At 43.8% G+C, this 19,795-nt stretch overlaps 1 protein-coding gene across 1 annotated transcript in view; it reads left to right on the forward strand.

Moving 5' to 3' along the window:
• The window catches only part of LOC110378885 (titin), a 65,219-nt gene that overhangs the window by 39,167 nt on the left and 6,257 nt on the right, over nucleotides 1-19,795 (forward strand). Inside the window, exons 18-22 of the mRNA XM_064036874.1 lie at nucleotides 14,408-17,338; nucleotides 17,919-17,963; nucleotides 18,148-18,258; nucleotides 18,370-18,522; nucleotides 18,711-19,682. Coding sequence (XP_063892944.1) covers nucleotides 14,408-17,338; nucleotides 17,919-17,963; nucleotides 18,148-18,258; nucleotides 18,370-18,522; nucleotides 18,711-19,682 — 4,212 coding nt within the window. The remainder of the gene's footprint in view (nucleotides 1-14,407; nucleotides 17,339-17,918; nucleotides 17,964-18,147; nucleotides 18,259-18,369; nucleotides 18,523-18,710; nucleotides 19,683-19,795) is intronic.

Genomic DNA, 19,795 nt, shown 5'->3' on the forward strand with positions numbered 1-19,795 from the left:
GGTCGTTGAACTCCCCGAAGAGACTACGGTCGAAGAAACGACTGCGCCTGACGGTAAGCCCAAACAAAAGAAAATCCACAGAAGAGTTATCAAAAAGAAGGTAGGTCCTAAGGTCGAAACAACAGAAATCACGACCGAACAAACAGACGACAAACAACCCATTGTCACAGTACACAAAACAGAGGAAATCGTCGACGACACTACCACACCACTCGCTGACTTACACAAACCCGACAAGGCTAAGGTAGTAGAAGAGACACCTGAAACTGTTCAGGTAACTCAGGTGCGAACGGAATCAGGCGATGTCAAATCCATCAAAACGACAAGACGAGTCATCAAGAAGAAACATGGACCCAAACAAGAGGTCACGGAGATCACTACCATCGAAAAGATGACGAAGCTCAATCACCACCGTGACTGTCACAGAGGAAAAGGCTCCAGAAGAGGAACGCATTGAGCCGGTTGAGATCGTCGAACTACCCGAAGAGACTACGGTCGAAGAAACGACTGCACCTGACGGTAAGCCCAAACAAAAGAAAATCACTACACGAATCATCAAAAAGAAGGTAGGTCCGAAGGTCCAGACCACACAGATTACCACTGAACAAACAGACGACACACAACCCATTGTCACAGTACACACAACAGAGGAACTCATTGATGACACAACCACACCACTCACAGATTCACACGAAACACATAGGGCCACTGTCGTAGAGGAAATCCCCGAAACTGTTCAAGTAACACAAGTGCGTTCCGAAACTGGGGACGTTAAGTCCGTCAAAACCACTCGAAGAGTCATCAAGAAGAAACATGGACCCAAGCAAGAGGTCACAGAGATCACTACCATCGAAAAAGATGACGAAGCTCCAATCACCACCGTGACTGTCACAGAGGAAAAGACTCCAGAAGAGGAACGCATTGAGCCGGTTGAGGTCGTTGAACTCCCCGAAGAGACTACGGTCGAAGAAACGACTGCGCCTGACGGTAAGCCCAAACAAAAGAAAATCCACAGAAGAGTTATCAAAAAGAAGGTAGGTCCTAAGGTCGAAACAACAGAAATCACGACCGAACAAACAGACGACAAACAACCCATTGTCACAGTACACAAAACAGAGGAAATCGTCGACGACACTACCACACCACTCGCTGACTTACACAAACCCGACAAGGCTAAGGTAGTAGAAGAGACACCTGAAACTGTTCAGGTAACTCAGGTGCGAACGGAATCAGGCGATGTCAAATCCATCAAAACGACAAGACGAGTCATCAAGAAGAAACATGGACCCAAACAAGAGGTCACGGAGATCACTACCATCGAAAAAGATGACGAAGCTCCAATCACCACCGTGACTGTCACAGAGGAAAAGGCTCCAGAAGAGGAACGCATTGAGCCGGTTGAGATCGTCGAACTACCCGAAGAGACTACGGTCGAAGAAACGACTGCACCTGACGGTAAGCCCAAACAAAAGAAAATCACTACACGAATCATCAAAAAGAAGGTAGGTCCGAAGGTCCAGACCACACAGATTACCACTGAACAAACAGACGACACACAACCCATTGTCACAGTACACACAACAGAGGAACTCATTGATGACACAACCACACCACTCACAGATTCACACGAAACACATAGGGCCACTGTCGTAGAGGAAATCCCCGAAACTGTTCAAGTAACACAAGTGCGTTCCGAAACTGGGGACGTCAAATCCGTCAAAACCACTCGAAGAGTCATCAAGAAGAAACATGGACCCAAGCAAGAGGTCACGGAGATCACTACCATCGAAAAAGATGACGAAGCTCCAATCACCACCGTGACTGTCACAGAGGAAAAGACTCCAGAAGAGGAACGCATTGAGCCGGTTGAGGTCGTCGAACTACCCGAAGAGACTACGGTCGAAGAAACGACTGCGCCTGACGGTAAGCCCAAACAAAAGAAAATCACTACACGAATCATCAAAAAGAAGGTAGGTCCGAAGGTCCAGACCACACAGATTACCACTGAACAAACAGACGACACACAACCCATTGTCACAGTACACAAAACAGAGGAAATCGTTGACGACACTACCACACCACTCGCTGACTTACACAAACCCGACAAGGCTAAGGTAGTAGAAGAGACACCTGAAACTGTTCAGGTAACTCAGGTGCGAACGGAATCAGGCGATGTCAAATCCATCAAAACGACGAGGCGAGTCATCAAGAAGAAACATGGACCCAAGCAAGAGGTCACGGAGATCACCACCATCGAAAAAGATGACGAAGCTCCAATCACCACCGTGACTGTCACAGAGGAACAGACTCCAGAAGAGGAACGCATTGAGCCGGTTGAGGTCGTCGAACTACCCGAAGAGACTACGGTCGAAGAAACGACTGCGCCTGACGGTAAGCCCAAACAAAAGAAAATCACTACACGAATCATCAAAAAGAAGGTAGGTCCGAAGGTAGAAACCACACAGATTACCACTGAACACACAGACGACACACAACCCATTGTCACAGTACACACAACAGAGGAACTCATTGATGACACAACCATACCACTCACAGATTCACCCGAAACACATAGGGCCACTGTCGTAGAGGAAATCCCCGAAACTGTTCAAGTAACACAAGTGCGTTCCGAAACTGGGGACGTCAAATCCGTCAAAACCACTCGAAGAGTCATCAAGAAGAAACATGGACCCAAGCAAGAGGTCACGGAGATCACTACCATCGAAAAAGATGACGAAGCTCCGATCACAACCGTGACTGTCACAGAGGAAAAGACTCCAGAAGAGGAACGCATTGAGCCGGTTGAGGTCGTCGAACTACCCGAAGAGACTACGGTCGAAGAAACGACTGCGCCTGACGGTAAGCCCAAACAAAAGAAAATCACTACACGAATCATCAAAAAGAAGGTAGGTCCGAAGGTAGAAACCACACAGATTACCACTGAACAAACAGACGACACACAACCCATTGTCACAGTACACACAACAGAGGAACTCATTGATGACACAATCACACCACTCGCTGACTTACACAAACCCGACAAGGCTAAGGTAGTAGAAGAGACACCTGAAACTGTTCAGGTAACTCAGGTGCGAACGGAATCAGGAGATGTCAAATCCATCAAAACGACAAGACGAGTCATCAAGAAGAAACATGGACCCAAGCAAAAGGTCACGGAGATCACTACCATCGAAAAAGATGACGAAGCTCCGATTACCACCGTGACTGTCACAGAGGAACAGACTCCAGAAGAGGAACGGATAGAGCCGGTTGAGGTCGTCGAACTACCCGAAGAGACTACGGTCGAAGAAACGACTACGCCTGACGGTAAGCCCAAACAAAAGAAAATCACTACACGAATCATCAAAAAGAAGGTAGGTCCGAAGGTAGAAACCACACAGATTACCACTGAACACACAGACGACACACAACCCATTGTCACAGTACACACAACAGAGGAACTCATTGATGACACAACCACACCACTCACCGATTCACCCGAAACACATAGGGCCACTGTCGTAGAGGAAATCCCCGAAACTGTTCAAGTAACACAAGTGCGTTCCGAAACTGGGGACGTCAAATCCGTCAAAACCACTCGAAGAGTCATCAAGAAGAAACATGGACCCAAGCAAGAGGTCACGGAGATCACTACCATCGAAAAAGATGACGAAGCTCCGATCACAACCGTGACTGTCACAGAGGAAAAGACTCCAGATGAGGAACGCATTGAGCCGGTTGAGGTCGTCGAACTACCCGAAGAGACTACGGTCGAAGAAACGACTGCGCCTGACGGTAAGCCCAAACAAAAGAAAATCACTACACGAATCATCAAAAAGAAGGTAGGTCCGAAGGTAGAAACCACACAGATTACCACTGAACAAACAGACGACACACAACCCATTGTCACAGTACACAAAACAGAGGAAATCGTTGACGACACTACCACACCACTCGCTGACTTACACAAACCCGACAAGGCTAAGGTAGTAGAAGAGACACCTGAAACTGTTCAGGTAACTCAGGTGCGAACGGAATCAGGCGATGTCAAATCCATCAAAACGACGAGGCGAGTCATCAAGAAGAAACATGGACCCAAGCAAGAGGTCACGGAGATCACCACCATCGAAAAAGATGACGAAGCTCCGATTACCACGGTGACTGTCACAGAAGAAGTGACACCAGAAGAAGAGGAACGCATTGAGCCGGTTGAGGTCGTCGAACTACCCGAAGAGACTACGGTCGAAGAAACGACTGCGCCTGACGGTAAGCCCAAACAAAAGAAAATCACTACACGAATCATCAAAAAGAAGGTAGGTCCGAAGGTAGAAACCACACAGATTACCACTGAACACACAGACGACACACAACCCATTGTCACAGTACACACAACAGAGGAACTCATTGATGACACAACCACACCACTCACAGATTCACACGAAACACATAGGGCCACTGTCGTAGAGGAAATCCCCGAAACTGTTCAAGTAACACAAGTGCGTTCCGAAACTGGGGACGTCAAATCCGTCAAAACCACTCGAAGAGTCATCAAGAAGAAACATGGACCCAAGCAAGAGGTCACGGAGATCACTACCATCGAAAAAGATGACGAAGCTCCAATCACCACCGTGACTGTCACAGAGGAAAAGACTCCAGAAGAGGAACGCATTGAGCCGGTTGAGGTCGTCGAACTACCCGAAGAGACTACGGTCGAAGAAACGACTGCGCCTGACGGTAAGCCCAAACAAAAGAAAATCACTACACGAATCATCAAAAAGAAGGTAGGTCCGAAGGTAGAAACCACACAGATTACTACTGAACACACAGACGACACACAACCCATTGTCACAGTACACACAACAGAGGAACTCATTGATGACACAACCACACCACTCACAGATTCACACGAAACACATAGGGCCACTGTCGTAGAGGAAATCCCCGAAACTGTTCAAGTAACACAAGTGCGTTCCGAAACTGGGGACGTTAAGTCCGTCAAAACCACTCGAAGAGTCATCAAGAAGAAACATGGACCCAAGCAAGAGGTCACGGAGATCACTACCATCGAAAAAGATGACGAAGCTCCGATCACAACCGTGACTGTCACAGAGGAAAAGACTCCAGAAGAGGAACGCATTGAGCCGGTTGAGGTCGTCGAACTACCCGAAGAGACTACGGTCGAAGAAACGACTGCGCCTGACGGTAAGCCCAAACAAAAGAAAATCACTACACGAATCATCAAAAAGAAGGTAGGTCCGAAGGTAGAAACCACACAGATTACCACTGAACAAACAGACGACACACAACCCATTGTCACAGTACACAAAACAGAGGAAATCGTTGACGACACTACCACACCACTCGCTGACTTACACAAACCCGACAAGGCTAAGGTAGTAGAAGAGACACCTGAAACTGTTCAGGTAACTCAGGTGCGAACGGAATCAGGCGATGTCAAATCCATCAAAACGACGAGGCGAGTCATCAAGAAGAAACATGGACCCAAGCAAGAGGTCACGGAGATCACCACCATCGAAAAAGATGACGAAGCTCCAATCACCACCGTGACTGTCACAGAGGAACAGACTCCAGAAGAGGAACGCATTGAGCCGGTTGAGGTCGTCGAACTACCCGAAGAGACTACGGTCGAAGAAACGACTGCGCCTGACGGTAAGCCCAAACAAAAGAAAATCACTACACGAATCATCAAAAAGAAGGTAGGTCCGAAGGTAGAAACCACACAGATTACCACTGAACACACAGACGACACACAACCCATTGTCACAGTACACACAACAGAGGAACTCATTGATGACACAACCACACCACTCACAGATTCACACGAAACACATAGGGCCACTGTCGTAGAGGAAATCCCCGAAACTGTTCAAGTAACGCAAGTGCGTTCCGAAACTGGGGACGTTAAGTCCGTCAAAACCACTCGAAGAGTCATCAAGAAGAAACATGGACCCAAGCAAGAGATCACGGAGATCACTACCATCGAAAAAGATGACGAAGCTCCGATCACAACCGTGACTGTCACAGAGGAAAAGACTCCAGAAGAGGAACGCATTGAGCCGGTTGAGGTCGTCGAACTACCCGAAGAGACTACGGTCGAAGAAACGACTGCGCCTGACGGTAAGCCCAAACAAAAGAAAATCACTACACGAATCATCAAAAGAAGGTAGGTCCGAAGGTAGAAACCACACAGATTACCACTGAACAAACAGACGACACACAACCCATTGTCACAGTACACAAAACAGAGGAAATCGTTGACGACACTACCACACCACTCGCTGACTTACACAAACCCGACAAGGCTAAGGTAGTAGAAGAGACACCTGAAACTGTTCAGGTAACTCAGGTGCGAACCGAATCAGGCGATGTCAAATCCATCAAAACGACGAGGCGAGTCATCAAGAAGAAACATGGACCCAAGCAAGAGGTCACGGAGATCACTACCATCGAAAAAGATGACGAAGCTCCGATTACCACCGTGACTGTCACAGAGGAACAGACTCCAGAAGAGGAACGCATTGAGCCGGTTGAGGTCGTCGAACTACCCGAAGAGACTACGGTCGAGGAAACGACTGCGCCTGACGGTAAGCCCAAACAAAAGAAAATCACTACACGAATCAGCAAAAAGAAGGTAGGTCCGAAGGTCGAAACCACACATATCACTGAACACACAGATGACACATTACCTACTCACACTGTACACACTACAGAGGAACACACTGATGACACTACAACACCACACACATACTTACACGAAACACATAGGGCCACTGTCGTAGAGGAAATCCCCGAAACTGTTCAAGTAACACAAGTGCGTTCCGAAACTGGGGACGTCAAGTCCGTCAAAACCACTCGAAGAGTCATCAAGAAGAAACATGGACCCAAGCAAGAGGTCACGGAGATCACTACCATCGAAAAGATGACGAAGCTCCGATCACAACCGTGACTGTCACAGAGGAAAAGACTCCAGAAGAGGAACGCATTGAGCCGGTTGAAGTCGTCGAACTACCCGAAGAGACTACGGTCGAAGAAACGACTGCGCCTGACGGTAAGCCCAAACAAAAGAAAATCACTACACGAATCATCAAAAAGAAGGTAGGTCCGAAGGTAGAAACCACACAGATTACCACTGAACACACAGACGACACACAACCCATTGTCACAGTACACACAACAGAGGAACTCATTGATGACACAACCACACCACTCACAGATTCACACGAAACACATAGGGCCACTGTCGTAGAGGAAATCCCCGAAACTGTTCAAGTAACGCAAGTGCGTTCCGAAACTGGGGACGTCAAGTCCGTCAAAACCACTCGAAGAGTCATCAAGAAGAAACATGGACCCAAGCAAGAGGTCACGGAGATCACTACCATCGAAAAAGATGACGAAGCTCCGATCACAACCGTGACTGTCACAGAGGAAAAGACTCCAGAAGAGGAACGCATTGAGCCGGTTGAGGTCGTCGAACTACCCGAAGAGACTACGGTCGAAGAAACGACTGCGCCTGACGGTAAGCCCAAACAAAAGAAAATCACTACACGAATCATCAAAAAGAAGGTAGGTCCGAAGGTAGAAACCACACAGATTACCACTGAACAAACAGACGACACACAACCCATTGTCACAGTACACAAAACAGAGGAAATCGTTGACGACACTACCACACCACTCGCTGACTTACACAAACCCGACAAGGCTAAGGTAGTAGAAGAGACACCTGAAACTGTTCAGGTAACTCAGGTGCGAACCGAATCAGGCGATGTCAAATCCATCAAAACGACGAGGCGAGTCATCAAGAAGAAACATGGACCCAAGCAAGAGGTCACGGAGATCACTACCATCGAAAAAGATGACGAAGCTCCGATTACCACCGTGACTGTCACAGAGGAACAGACTCCAGAAGAGGAACGCATTGAGCCGGTTGAGGTCGTCGAACTACCCGAAGAGACTACGGTCGAGGAAACGACTGCGCCTGACGGTAAGCCCAAACAAAAGAAAATCACTACACGAATCAGCAAAAAGAAGGTAGGTCCGAAGGTCGAAACCACACATATCACTGAACACATAGATGACACATTACCTACTCACACTGTACACACTACAGAGGAACACACTGATGACACTACAACACCACACACATACTTACACGAAACACATAGGGCCACTGTCGTAGAGGAAATCCCCGAAACTGTTCAAGTAACACAAGTGCGTTCCGAAACTGGGGACGTCAAGTCCGTCAAAACCACTCGAAGAGTCATCAAGAAGAAACATGGACCCAAGCAAGAGGTCACGGAGATCACTACCATCGAAAAGATGACGAAGCTCCGATCACAACCGTGACTGTCACAGAGGAAAAGACTCCAGAAGAGGAACGCATTGAGCCGGTTGAGGTCGTCGAACTACCCGAAGAGACTACGGTCGAAGAAACGACTGCGCCTGACGGTAAGCCCAAACAAAAGAAAATCACTACACGAATCATCAAAAAGAAGGTAGGTCCGAAGGTAGAAACCACACAGATTACCACTGAACACACAGACGACACACAACCCATTGTCACAGTACACACAACAGAGGAACTCATTGATGACACAACCACACCACTCACAGATTCACACGAAACACATAGGGCCACTGTCGTAGAGGAAATCCCCGAAACTGTTCAAGTAACACAAGTGCGTTCCGAAACTGGGGACGTTAAGTCCGTCAAAACCACTCGAAGAGTCATCAAGAAGAAACATGGACCCAAGCAAGAGATCACGGAGATCACTACCATCGAAAAAGATGACGAAGCTCCGATCACAACCGTGACTGTCACAGAGGAAAAGACTCCAGAAGAGGAACGCATTGAGCCGGTTGAGGTCGTCGAACTACCCGAAGAGACTACGGTCGAAGAAACGACTGCGCCTGACGGTAAGCCCAAACAAAAGAAAATCACTACACGAATCATCAAAAGAAGGTAGGTCCGAAGGTAGAAACCACACAGATTACCACTGAACAAACAGACGACACACAACCCATTGTCACAGTACACAAAACAGAGGAAATCGTTGACGACACTACCACACCACTCGCTGACTTACACAAACCCGACAAGGCTAAGGTAGTAGAAGAGACACCTGAAACTGTTCAGGTAACTCAGGTGCGAACCGAATCAGGCGATGTCAAATCCATCAAAACGACGAGGCGAGTCATCAAGAAGAAACATGGACCCAAGCAAGAGGTCACGGAGATCACTACCATCGAAAAAGATGACGAAGCTCCGATTACCACCGTGACTGTCACAGAGGAAAAGACTCCAGAAGAGGAACGCATTGAGCCGGTTGAGGTCGTCGAACTACCCGAAGAGACTACGGTCGAGGAAACGACTGCGCCTGACGGTAAGCCCAAACAAAAGAAAATCACTACACGAATCAGCAAAAAGAAGGTAGGTCCGAAGGTCGAAACCACACATATCACTGAACACACAGATGACACATTACCTACTCACACTGTACACACTACAGAGGAACACACTGATGACACTACAACACCACACACATACTTACACGAAACACATAGGGCCACTGTCGTAGAGGAAATCCCCGAAACTGTTCAAGTAACACAAGTGCGTTCCGAAACTGGGGACGTCAAGTCCGTCAAAACCACTCGAAGAGTCATCAAGAAGAAACATGGACCCAAGCAAGAGGTCACGGAGATCACTACCATCGAAAAAGATGACGAAGCTCCGATCACAACCGTGACTGTCACAGAGGAAAAGACTCCAGAAGAGGAACGCATTGAGCCGGTTGAGGTCGTCGAACTACCCGAAGAGACTACGGTCGAAGAAACGACTGCGCCTGACGGTAAGCCCAAACAAAAGAAAATCACTACACGAATCATCAAAAAGAAGGTAGGTCCGAAGGTAGAAACCACACAGATTACCACTGAACAAACAGACGACACACAACCCATTGTCACAGTACACAAAACAGAGGAAATCGTTGACGACACTACCACACCACTCGCTGACTTACACAAACCCGACAAGGCTAAGGTAGTAGAAGAGACACCTGAAACTGTTCAGGTAACTCAGGTGCGAACCGAATCAGGCGATGTCAAATCCATCAAAACGACGAGGCGAGTCATCAAGAAGAAACATGGACCCAAGCAAGAGGTCACGGAGATCACTACCATCGAAAAAGATGACGAAGCTCCGATTACCACCGTGACTGTCACAGAGGAACAGACTCCAGAAGAGGAACGCATTGAGCCGGTTGAGGTCGTCGAACTACCCGAAGAGACTACGGTCGAGGAAACGACTGCGCCTGACGGTAAGCCCAAACAAAAGAAAATCACTACACGAATCAGCAAAAAGAAGGTAGGTCCGAAGGTCGAAACCACACATATCACTGAACACACAGATGACACATTACCTACTCACACTGTACACACTACAGAGGAACACACTGATGACACTACAACACCACACACATACTTACACGAAACACATAGGGCCACTGTCGTAGAGGAAATCCCCGAAACTGTTCAAGTAACACAAGTGCGTTCCGAAACTGGGGACGTCAAGTCCGTCAAAACCACTCGAAGAGTCATCAAGAAGAAACATGGACCCAAGCAAGAGGTCACGGAGATCACTACCATCGAAAAAGATGACGAAGCTCCGATCACAACCGTGACTGTCACAGAGGAAAAGACTCCAGAAGAGGAACGCATTGAGCCGGTTGAGGTCGTCGAACTACCCGAAGAGACTACGGTCGAAGAAACGACTGCGCCTGACGGTAAGCCCAAACAAAAGAAAATCACTACACGAATCATCAAAAAGAAGGTAGGTCCGAAGGTAGAAACCACACAGATTACCACTGAACAAACAGACGACACACAACCCATTGTCACAGTACACAAAACAGAGGAAATCGTTGACGACACTACCACACCACTCGCTGACTTACACAAACCCGACAAGGCTAAGGTAGTAGAAGAGACACCTGAAACTGTTCAGGTAACTCAGGTGCGAACCGAATCAGGCGATGTCAAATCCATCAAAACGACGAGGCGAGTCATCAAGAAGAAACATGGACCCAAGCAAGAGGTCACGGAGATCACTACCATCGAAAAAGATGACGAAGCTCCGATTACCACCGTGACTGTCACAGAGGAACAGACTCCAGAAGAGGAACGCATTGAGCCGGTTGAGGTCGTCGAACTACCCGAAGAGACTACGGTCGAGGAAACGACTGCGCCTGACGGTAAGCCCAAACAAAAGAAAATCACTACACGAATCAGCAAAAAGAAGGTAGGTCCGAAGGTCGAAACCACACATATCACTGAACACACAGATGACACATTACCTACTCACACTGTACACACTACAGAGGAACACACTGATGACACTACAACACCACACACATACTTACACGAAACACATAGGGCCACTGTCGTAGAGGAAATCCCCGAAACTGTTCAAGTAACACAAGTGCGTTCCGAAACTGGGGACGTCAAGTCCGTCAAAACCACTCGAAGAGTCATCAAGAAGAAACATGGACCCAAGCAAGAGGTCACGGAGATCACTACCATCGAAAAAGATGACGAAGCTCCGATCACAACCGTGACTGTCACAGAGGAAAAGACTCCAGAAGAGGAACGCATTGAGCCGGTTGAGGTCGTCGAACTACCCGAAGAGACTACGGTCGAAGAAACGACTGCGCCTGACGGTAAGCCCAAACAAAAGAAAATCACTACACGAATCATCAAAAAGAAGGTAGGTCCGAAGGTAGAAACCACACAGATTACCACTGAACACACAGACGACACACAACCCATTGTCACAGTACACACAACAGAGGAACTCATTGATGACACAACCACACCACTCACAGATTCACACGAAACACATAGGGCCACTGTCGTAGAGGAAATCCCCGAAACTGTTCAAGTAACACAAGTGCGTTCCGAAACTGGGGACGTTAAGTCCGTCAAAACCACTCGAAGAGTCATCAAGAAGAAACATGGACCCAAGCAAGAGATCACGGAGATCACTACCATCGAAAAAGATGACGAAGCTCCGATCACAACCGTGACTGTCACAGAGGAAAAGACTCCAGAAGAGGAACGCATTGAGCCGGTTGAGGTCGTCGAACTACCCGAAGAGACTACGGTCGAAGAAACGACTGCGCCTGACGGTAAGCCCAAACAAAAGAAAATCACTACACGAATCATCAAAAAGAAGGTAGGTCCGAAGGTAGAAACCACACAGATTACCACTGAACAAACAGACGACACACAACCCATTGTCACAGTACACAAAACAGAGGAAATCGTTGACGACACTACCACACCACTCGCTGACTTACACAAACCCGACAAGGCTAAGGTAGTAGAAGAGACACCTGAAACTGTTCAGGTAACTCAGGTGCGAACGGAATCAGGCGATGTCAAATCCATCAAAACGACGAGGCGAGTCATCAAGAAGAAACATGGACCCAAGCAAGAGGTCACGGAGATCACTACCATCGAAAAAGATGACGAAGCTCCGATTACCACCGTGACTGTCACAGAGGAAAAGACTCCAGAAGAGGAACGCATTGAGCCGGTTGAGGTCGTCGAACTACCCGAAGAGACTACGGTCGAAGAAACGACTGCGCCTGACGGTAAGCCCAAACAAAAGAAAATCACTACACGAATCAGCAAAAAGAAGGTAGGTCCGAAGGTCGAAACCACACATATCACTGAACACACAGATGACACATTACCTACTCACACTGTACACACTACAGAGGAACACACTGATGACACTACAACACCACACACATACTTACACGAAACACATAGGGCCACTGTCGTAGAGGAAATCCCCGAAACTGTTCAAGTAACACAAGTGCGTTCCGAAACTGGGGACGTCAAGTCCGTCAAAACCACTCGAAGAGTCATCAAGAAGAAACATGGACCCAAGCAAGAGGTCACGGAGATCACTACCATCGAAAAAGATGACGAAGCTCCGATTACCACCGTGACTGTCACAGAGGAAAAGACTCCAGAAGAGGAACGCATTGAGCCGGTTGAGGTCGTCGAACTACCCGAAGAGACTACGGTCGAAGAAACGACTGCGCCTGACGGTAAGCCCAAACAAAAGAAAATCACTACACGAATCATCAAAAAGAAGGTAGGTCCGAAGGTAGAAACCACACAGATTACCACTGAACAAACAGACGACACACAACCCATTGTCACAGTACACACAACAGAGGAACTCATTGATGACACAACCACACCACTCACAGATTCACACGAAACACATAGGGCCACTGTCGTAGAGGAAATCCCCGAAACTGTTCAAGTAACACAAGTGCGTTCCGAAACTGGGGACGTTAAGTCCGTCAAAACCACTCGAAGAGTCATCAAGAAGAAACATGGACCCAAGCAAGAGGTCACGGAGATCACTACCATCGAAAAAGATGACGAAGCTCCAATCACCACCGTGACTGTCACAGAGGAAAAGACTCCAGAAGAGGAACACATTGAGCCGGTTAAGATCGTCGAACTACCCGAAGAGACTATATTTGAAGAAACGATTACCCCTGATGGTAAGGCTAAAGTTAAGAAAATCACTAAAAGTACTTTCCAAAAGAATGTAAACAACAAAAATACCCATCATCACTATACACATGTTAACATCTCTCACAGTACACAATACATAGGAACTCATTGATTACACTACAACACCACATACATATCTACACAATACACAAATAGGGATTTCGTAGATGGATGTAAAAGGTCAAAAGTGATTTTCGCAACTAGTGAGTATAAGTTCTTGATCCCACTTAACGCACAAGGTGAATACGATTTCAGGGTAAGTAATTTCAACCACATTTCAGATAACACTTCAAGTACTTATTTGTACATCTGGCATACCTCACCAACGTTAAGTCACACTCTAATGATAATCATCGCAATAAAAAAAGTGGTTATGAAACAATTTGTTATCTTGACGAGCAACCAAATGATGCGTCGTTTTTATAATCATTTCTTTGCTCCTTAATTTTGTCATAAAGGGGTCATAAATTCCAAAATTTTGTTATAATCCAAATCAAATTATATGTTCGGACTAATTTATTTCATGGTTTACGTGAAGTTTACATAAAATCGGTTGAGTAGTTCTTAATTTATCACATTTATATGACAAAATGGGGGACTTTATACGTAGCGAAGCACTGTCACTAGCGGCCGGATACTTATCCGGCCGCTAGTGACAAGATAAAATAATTTTAAGCCGGGTCCAGACATGTTTCATTTGCGTCGACGCGTATCATGAATGTAGGAAAAAGGAAAATCTTTTTTTTTAATCACGAACTGTGCACTAAAATGGGAATTTATATGCTTGCAGATAAAGTAGAGAAAGCGGATAAGAAGAAACCACAGAAAATAAAAACACCGAGCAAGAAAGAAACAGACGCTAAACCAGGAGATGTCCAGAAACCCGCTGATCTAAAACTTCCAAAGAAATTGAAACCAATACCAATTCAAATTGAAGAGCTTAAAGTTACTGAGGCTCAACATGCTCAAGAAATTCAAGGTCCTCAATTTACTCAATTAAAACTTAAGAAGCCTGTCCAAAAGCCTAAACAGGAATTACAAACTGTTTCCTTACCAAAAGTGCAACTCAAGAGCCGCATAAGGTATAACCGAGAATGGCCACCAGCTGAATTGAAACCATCTATAACATATTTGGGTAGTGTAAGACAAAATGGTCAACTTTCGCGAAACATCAAGGAAGCAGCTAAACTTAAAAAGAAGCCAATCAAAATCAAAGAAATTCCCGATTTGGATAAAGTTGAACTTGAAAAACCAGAAGAGTTTGAATTCACTGTTGAAAAACCTCAACAAGTAGAAGAAGAGAAATACCCTAAACCTGGCGAAATTAAACCAGAAAAGGAAGATTTGCCAGAAAAAGTTAAAGAAAGGGTTATTAAACAACCAGAACCTTTTGAAGATAATACAGTAGAACAACCAAAAATGTATGAAACAAAAGAACCAGAAAATGTACTTCAAGAGAATATTGAGGATCATAAACGGGATGAAGACAAGCCAGATGTAGTGGAAATACCAGAGAAAGAGATAATTGATAGAGTGGATGAAATCCAAACTATTGAAGAAGTACAGCCAGTTGAAGAAACGAAACCAAAGCCAAGTGTAGAAAAAATCAAAAAGAAAAAGAAAGAACCCGTGATTAAAACCGAAGAACTTAAAGATGTGGATCAGATAACAGGAAAAGACGAGATAATTGATGAACAGCCGGGTGATGTGATTGAAGAAAAACCTAAAAAGAAAAACAAAGAACATAAAATTGAAGATATTAAACCAGAAGATCATATTATTGAACAAAACTTAAAATCTGAACCTGTAATTAGCACCGATGAACCTCTAAATGAAGATGAAATAACTGAAGTAGAAAAGCCGATTGATGAACCAAAAAGTGAGCCACGTAAGGAAAAACCTAAAAAGAAGACGAAAGAACCTAAAATTAAAACTGAAGAATCTAAAACTGAAGAACAATTAACTGAAAATATACCAGAATCCACAGTGTTAGAAATTTCTGAGGAAAAGGATTTAAAACAAACAGAGGTAAATGATAAAACTGTCGTAGAAAAGAAACCTAAAGCAAAAAAGAAAGATAAGCCAAGTAAGCCATTCTTAGAAGAAGTTATAAAGGCAGAAGAGCAACCAACTAAACCAGAAGATAAACCAGAAATTTCGGAAAATTCTGAAATTGATCAAGAAACACCAGAAGCCCCTACTATACCAGAACCGGAGATTCCTTCAATTGAGAAGAGAAAAACGAAGACAAGAAAAGCAAAACAAACAGAAAGTCAACCAGAACCAGAAAAAATAACAGTTAAAGATGATCTGCAAACTGACGAAAAACCTATCAAAAAACCATCAAAAACCAAACTTACGCCGATGAAGATTGAGAGAAAAGAAGTCGAAATAAGTAAACCTCAACATGCAGAAAGCATTGAGGGACCTCAATTCACAAAACTTAAGTTGAAAAAAGCAGCAGCTAAACCTAAACAAGATGCTCCATTAGTAACTCTCCCAAAATTCCAGCTGAAAAGTCGAATAAAATATGTAAGCGACTGGCCTCCAGAAGAAATAAAGCCCGTTATATCTTATTTAGGTAGCGTTCGGCAAAATGGCATTTTATCCAGAAATGTGAAAGAAGCAGAGAAAATTAAGAAAAAAGTTTACAAGCAGCCAAAGTTACCTGAAATAGAAAAAACAGAGTTGGAGAAACCTATGTTTGGCTATGAAGATATAGTAGAAGCGAAAAATCAAAGCGAACTTTCAGAAAAAGATGAACCATTAGAAGAAACAAAAGAAGATGAACCTGAACAGTTCACTATCAAACCAAAACGCCCAAGCATCAAGAAGACGGAGGAAATTGAAGACGAAGTCACGATAAAAAAGAAACTAAAAGCTGTAAGAAAACCTTCAGTCACTTTGCCTGAAATAACTGAACCTGAAAATGTGACCTTCCGTCCCAAATCGACTAAAACAAAAGAAGACGTTGAGCAAGAATTTAATATACAATTAGATTCATATGCTGAAGAAGAAATATCGATGTCAAGTAAAGTAAAACTGAAACCACAAAGGCGACCCACCTTCAGCGAAGAAGCCAACGAAACCTCTATTAAGTTTTACGAGGACGTTGAAGATAAACCAGATATCATAGAAATCATAGAAAGTGACGAGGAAAAATCTGACAATGCTGCTAATGTAGTAATGCCTCTGAAAAAGAATAAAGATTTTAAACAAGAGACACACGAAGAATCATCCTCAATAACAGTATCAAAGCCTAAGAAAAAGGAAAATGAGTCGATAATTTCTCAGGACGTCAGCATCAAATTAGATAGAAAGCCAAAGTACACTGTTGATGAACAAGAAGAAGTTTGTTTCGATATAAAGCCCCAGGTTGATCAGTATACACAAGAAGAACTGTCACTTTCAAGCAAAATTAAGTTAAAACCTAAAAAGAAAATTACAATATCAGAAGCTGCTGATGAAACTTCAATCCAACTGAAACAAGAAGTCGAAGATGATAGTCAAGTAGAAGAAGTTATAATTAGCGAAGCAGAAGCTGACGATAATGTTGAAATGGTTATCAAACGAAAGCCTAAAAAACCAAAATATGAAGTCAGCGAGGTAGAAGAATTGAGTGTTGAATTTAAGCCCAAAAGAATTAATGAAGATACATATGAAGAGGAACAACTTACTATTTTAGCTAAGAGGAAACCTAGAAAGCCCTCAACTTTGCAAGGTACCCTACATTGTATCTGAATTGAAGAACTGGTCCGCTTCAAAGGCTTACGGCAAAGTAACAGCTTAATGTTTGCAATTATTTCATTCATTAATCTATAGCATATATTTTTCTACAGTGTTGACACCTTAGTTTCTACCAGCCATACGCTTAGCTTTCAGAAAAAATATTAGTAAAATAAATAAACAAATGTTTAAAACGCGCCCTTTGTATACTGTTTAATAAAACTTTTACTCCGTGTTTACCTCTTGTCTATCTATAATCTATACTAATATAATAAAGACGAAACTTTTTTGTTTGTTTGTACCCTAAAGACTTCGAAACTGCTGAACCATTTTGAAAAATTTTTTCACTGTTGAAAAGCTACGCTCTTGCCGGGAATATGGGCTATACTTAAGCCCTGTACGAGTAGTAGTTCCCACGGCTAGTTATTTTTAAACTCGGAAACGTGGAGAAACTGTTGGTAGAAATAGCTTTGCATTGCGTTGTATATGCATGAGCTTAAGAAACGCTGAAACGCTTTATTAATAGAGGTTTGTACATATATTTTTATAGTAATGACAAAAAACTTTTATTGCAGAAGCTGATGTATCGATGAGCATTGCCAGAGAACAAGAATTTCCAGGTAAGTGAAGTTTGGATATAAATCAACGTTTATTGCTTAGGAACTAATGATGAAATGAGAGAATGAGAAATACTCAATACCGCTTTCAAAACAGAATAAAATATTTAATTCTCAAGTCACTATCAAGTCATAGCGAGATATCAAAGATGCATGTGAAATATGACGTTTCCATTTTTGTTTTCAGAAACTCCCGTGGACGTGCGGAGCGGTGATACAGTCTTTGCAGTATATTCTTACGTGGCAGAGACAGACGAGGCTATTAATTTAGTGGAAGGCGAAAGACTTTACATATTAGGTACCGAAAATAGTGCATGACATAATTCAATCTTTTATAAAAATACATGATATATCACAATAAAATACAATATATCACAAATTCAAATTAAATGGCGATATTTTATTTCAGAAACTACGAATCAAGATTGGTGGTTTGTACGTAAACATCTGACGGAAGAAAAGGGATGGGTTCCTGCACAATATTTAATGGATGAAGCCAATTATACACTGTACTTGCAAAAGAAACTTAATGAAAAGATTGATAAACTTCCCGTGTTCGAAAGTGAGCATTCTGTAGTTTTATACCAGTTTTCTTTTATAACCCTGTTTTTGCATTGGTTACGGAAAAAAGGCGATTAGATAAATTATGTTTATATTTTAGGCTAAAGTATGCTTTTAAAAGGGTGTTCTTATACGTGTTACTCACCTTGGTGATTATAAACTAAAAAATATCAAATATTTTATTTCCAGAACCAACACCAGAAGAGCAAGCAATTGCGCCAATATTTACGGAAAAATTACGACCTAAACATACACCAGACGGATCTACAGTACAATTTGAATGTCAAGTGGAAGGGTATCCCAGACCCCAAATAACGTGGTTCAGGCAGACGGCTATCATTAAACCTTCACAGGACTTCCAAATGTACTACGACGATGACAACGTTGCCACATTGGTGATCAGGGAGGTATTTCCAGAAGATGCAGGAACATTCACTTGTGTTGCGAAAAATGCAGCTGGGTTTGCATCAAGTACCACAGAGCTAATAGTTGAGGCTCCACTATCTGACCACGGATCAGAAATGACCATTCTTTCAAGGAAGAGTCTTTCTCGAGAATCGTCTCTAGCTGACATTTTAGAAGGCATTCCACCAACATTTTCAAAGAGACCGAAAGCTCAGTATGTTGATGAAGGATCTCAAATATTTTTGGAGTGTAGATTGGTAGCAATTCCAGAACCAGACATAGCTTGGTTCTTTAAAGGTGAAGAAATCATTCCAAGTGAAAACGTCTCAATTGCTACTGAATCGGATATGCACATGTATTGCAGTGTACTAAAAATATCTGACGTAAAGAAATTCCAAGAAGGTACCTACACAGTGCTGGCTGTAAACAGAGAAGGTGAAGCTAGTTTACCCATCGTTTTGAAGATAAAAACTGGCCAGAAAGAAAAACCGCAAGTTATTGAACCACTCAAGAGTATGACGATAAGAGAGGGAGAAAGTGTCGTACTTTCGACACAAGTTGTTGGTAACCCGCAACCAACGGTTAGCTGGTATAAAAATAATAAACCTGTTAAATCATTAACTACAAAATCAGATGGTGACACTCATACTGTAACAATAATAAAACCAAAGAAGGGCAAGGATGATGGAGTGTACACACTAAAGGCTGTCAACTCAGAAGGAACTGCGGAAACCAGTGCTGTCATAAACATAGAAGGTGAGATTAATTAGTTTATTTAAATTCTACATGCAGTTAATATTAAAGTGTTGGTTTCATTCCTAAAAGTGTAATTTTACAAGCGAATTGTTTATAGTACAAATTTAGTTTAA

The sequence above is a fragment of the Helicoverpa armigera genome, chromosome 1 (genome assembly GCF_030705265.1).
Source record: "Helicoverpa armigera isolate CAAS_96S chromosome 1, ASM3070526v1, whole genome shotgun sequence".
NCBI lineage: Eukaryota > Metazoa > Arthropoda > Insecta > Lepidoptera > Noctuidae > Helicoverpa > Helicoverpa armigera.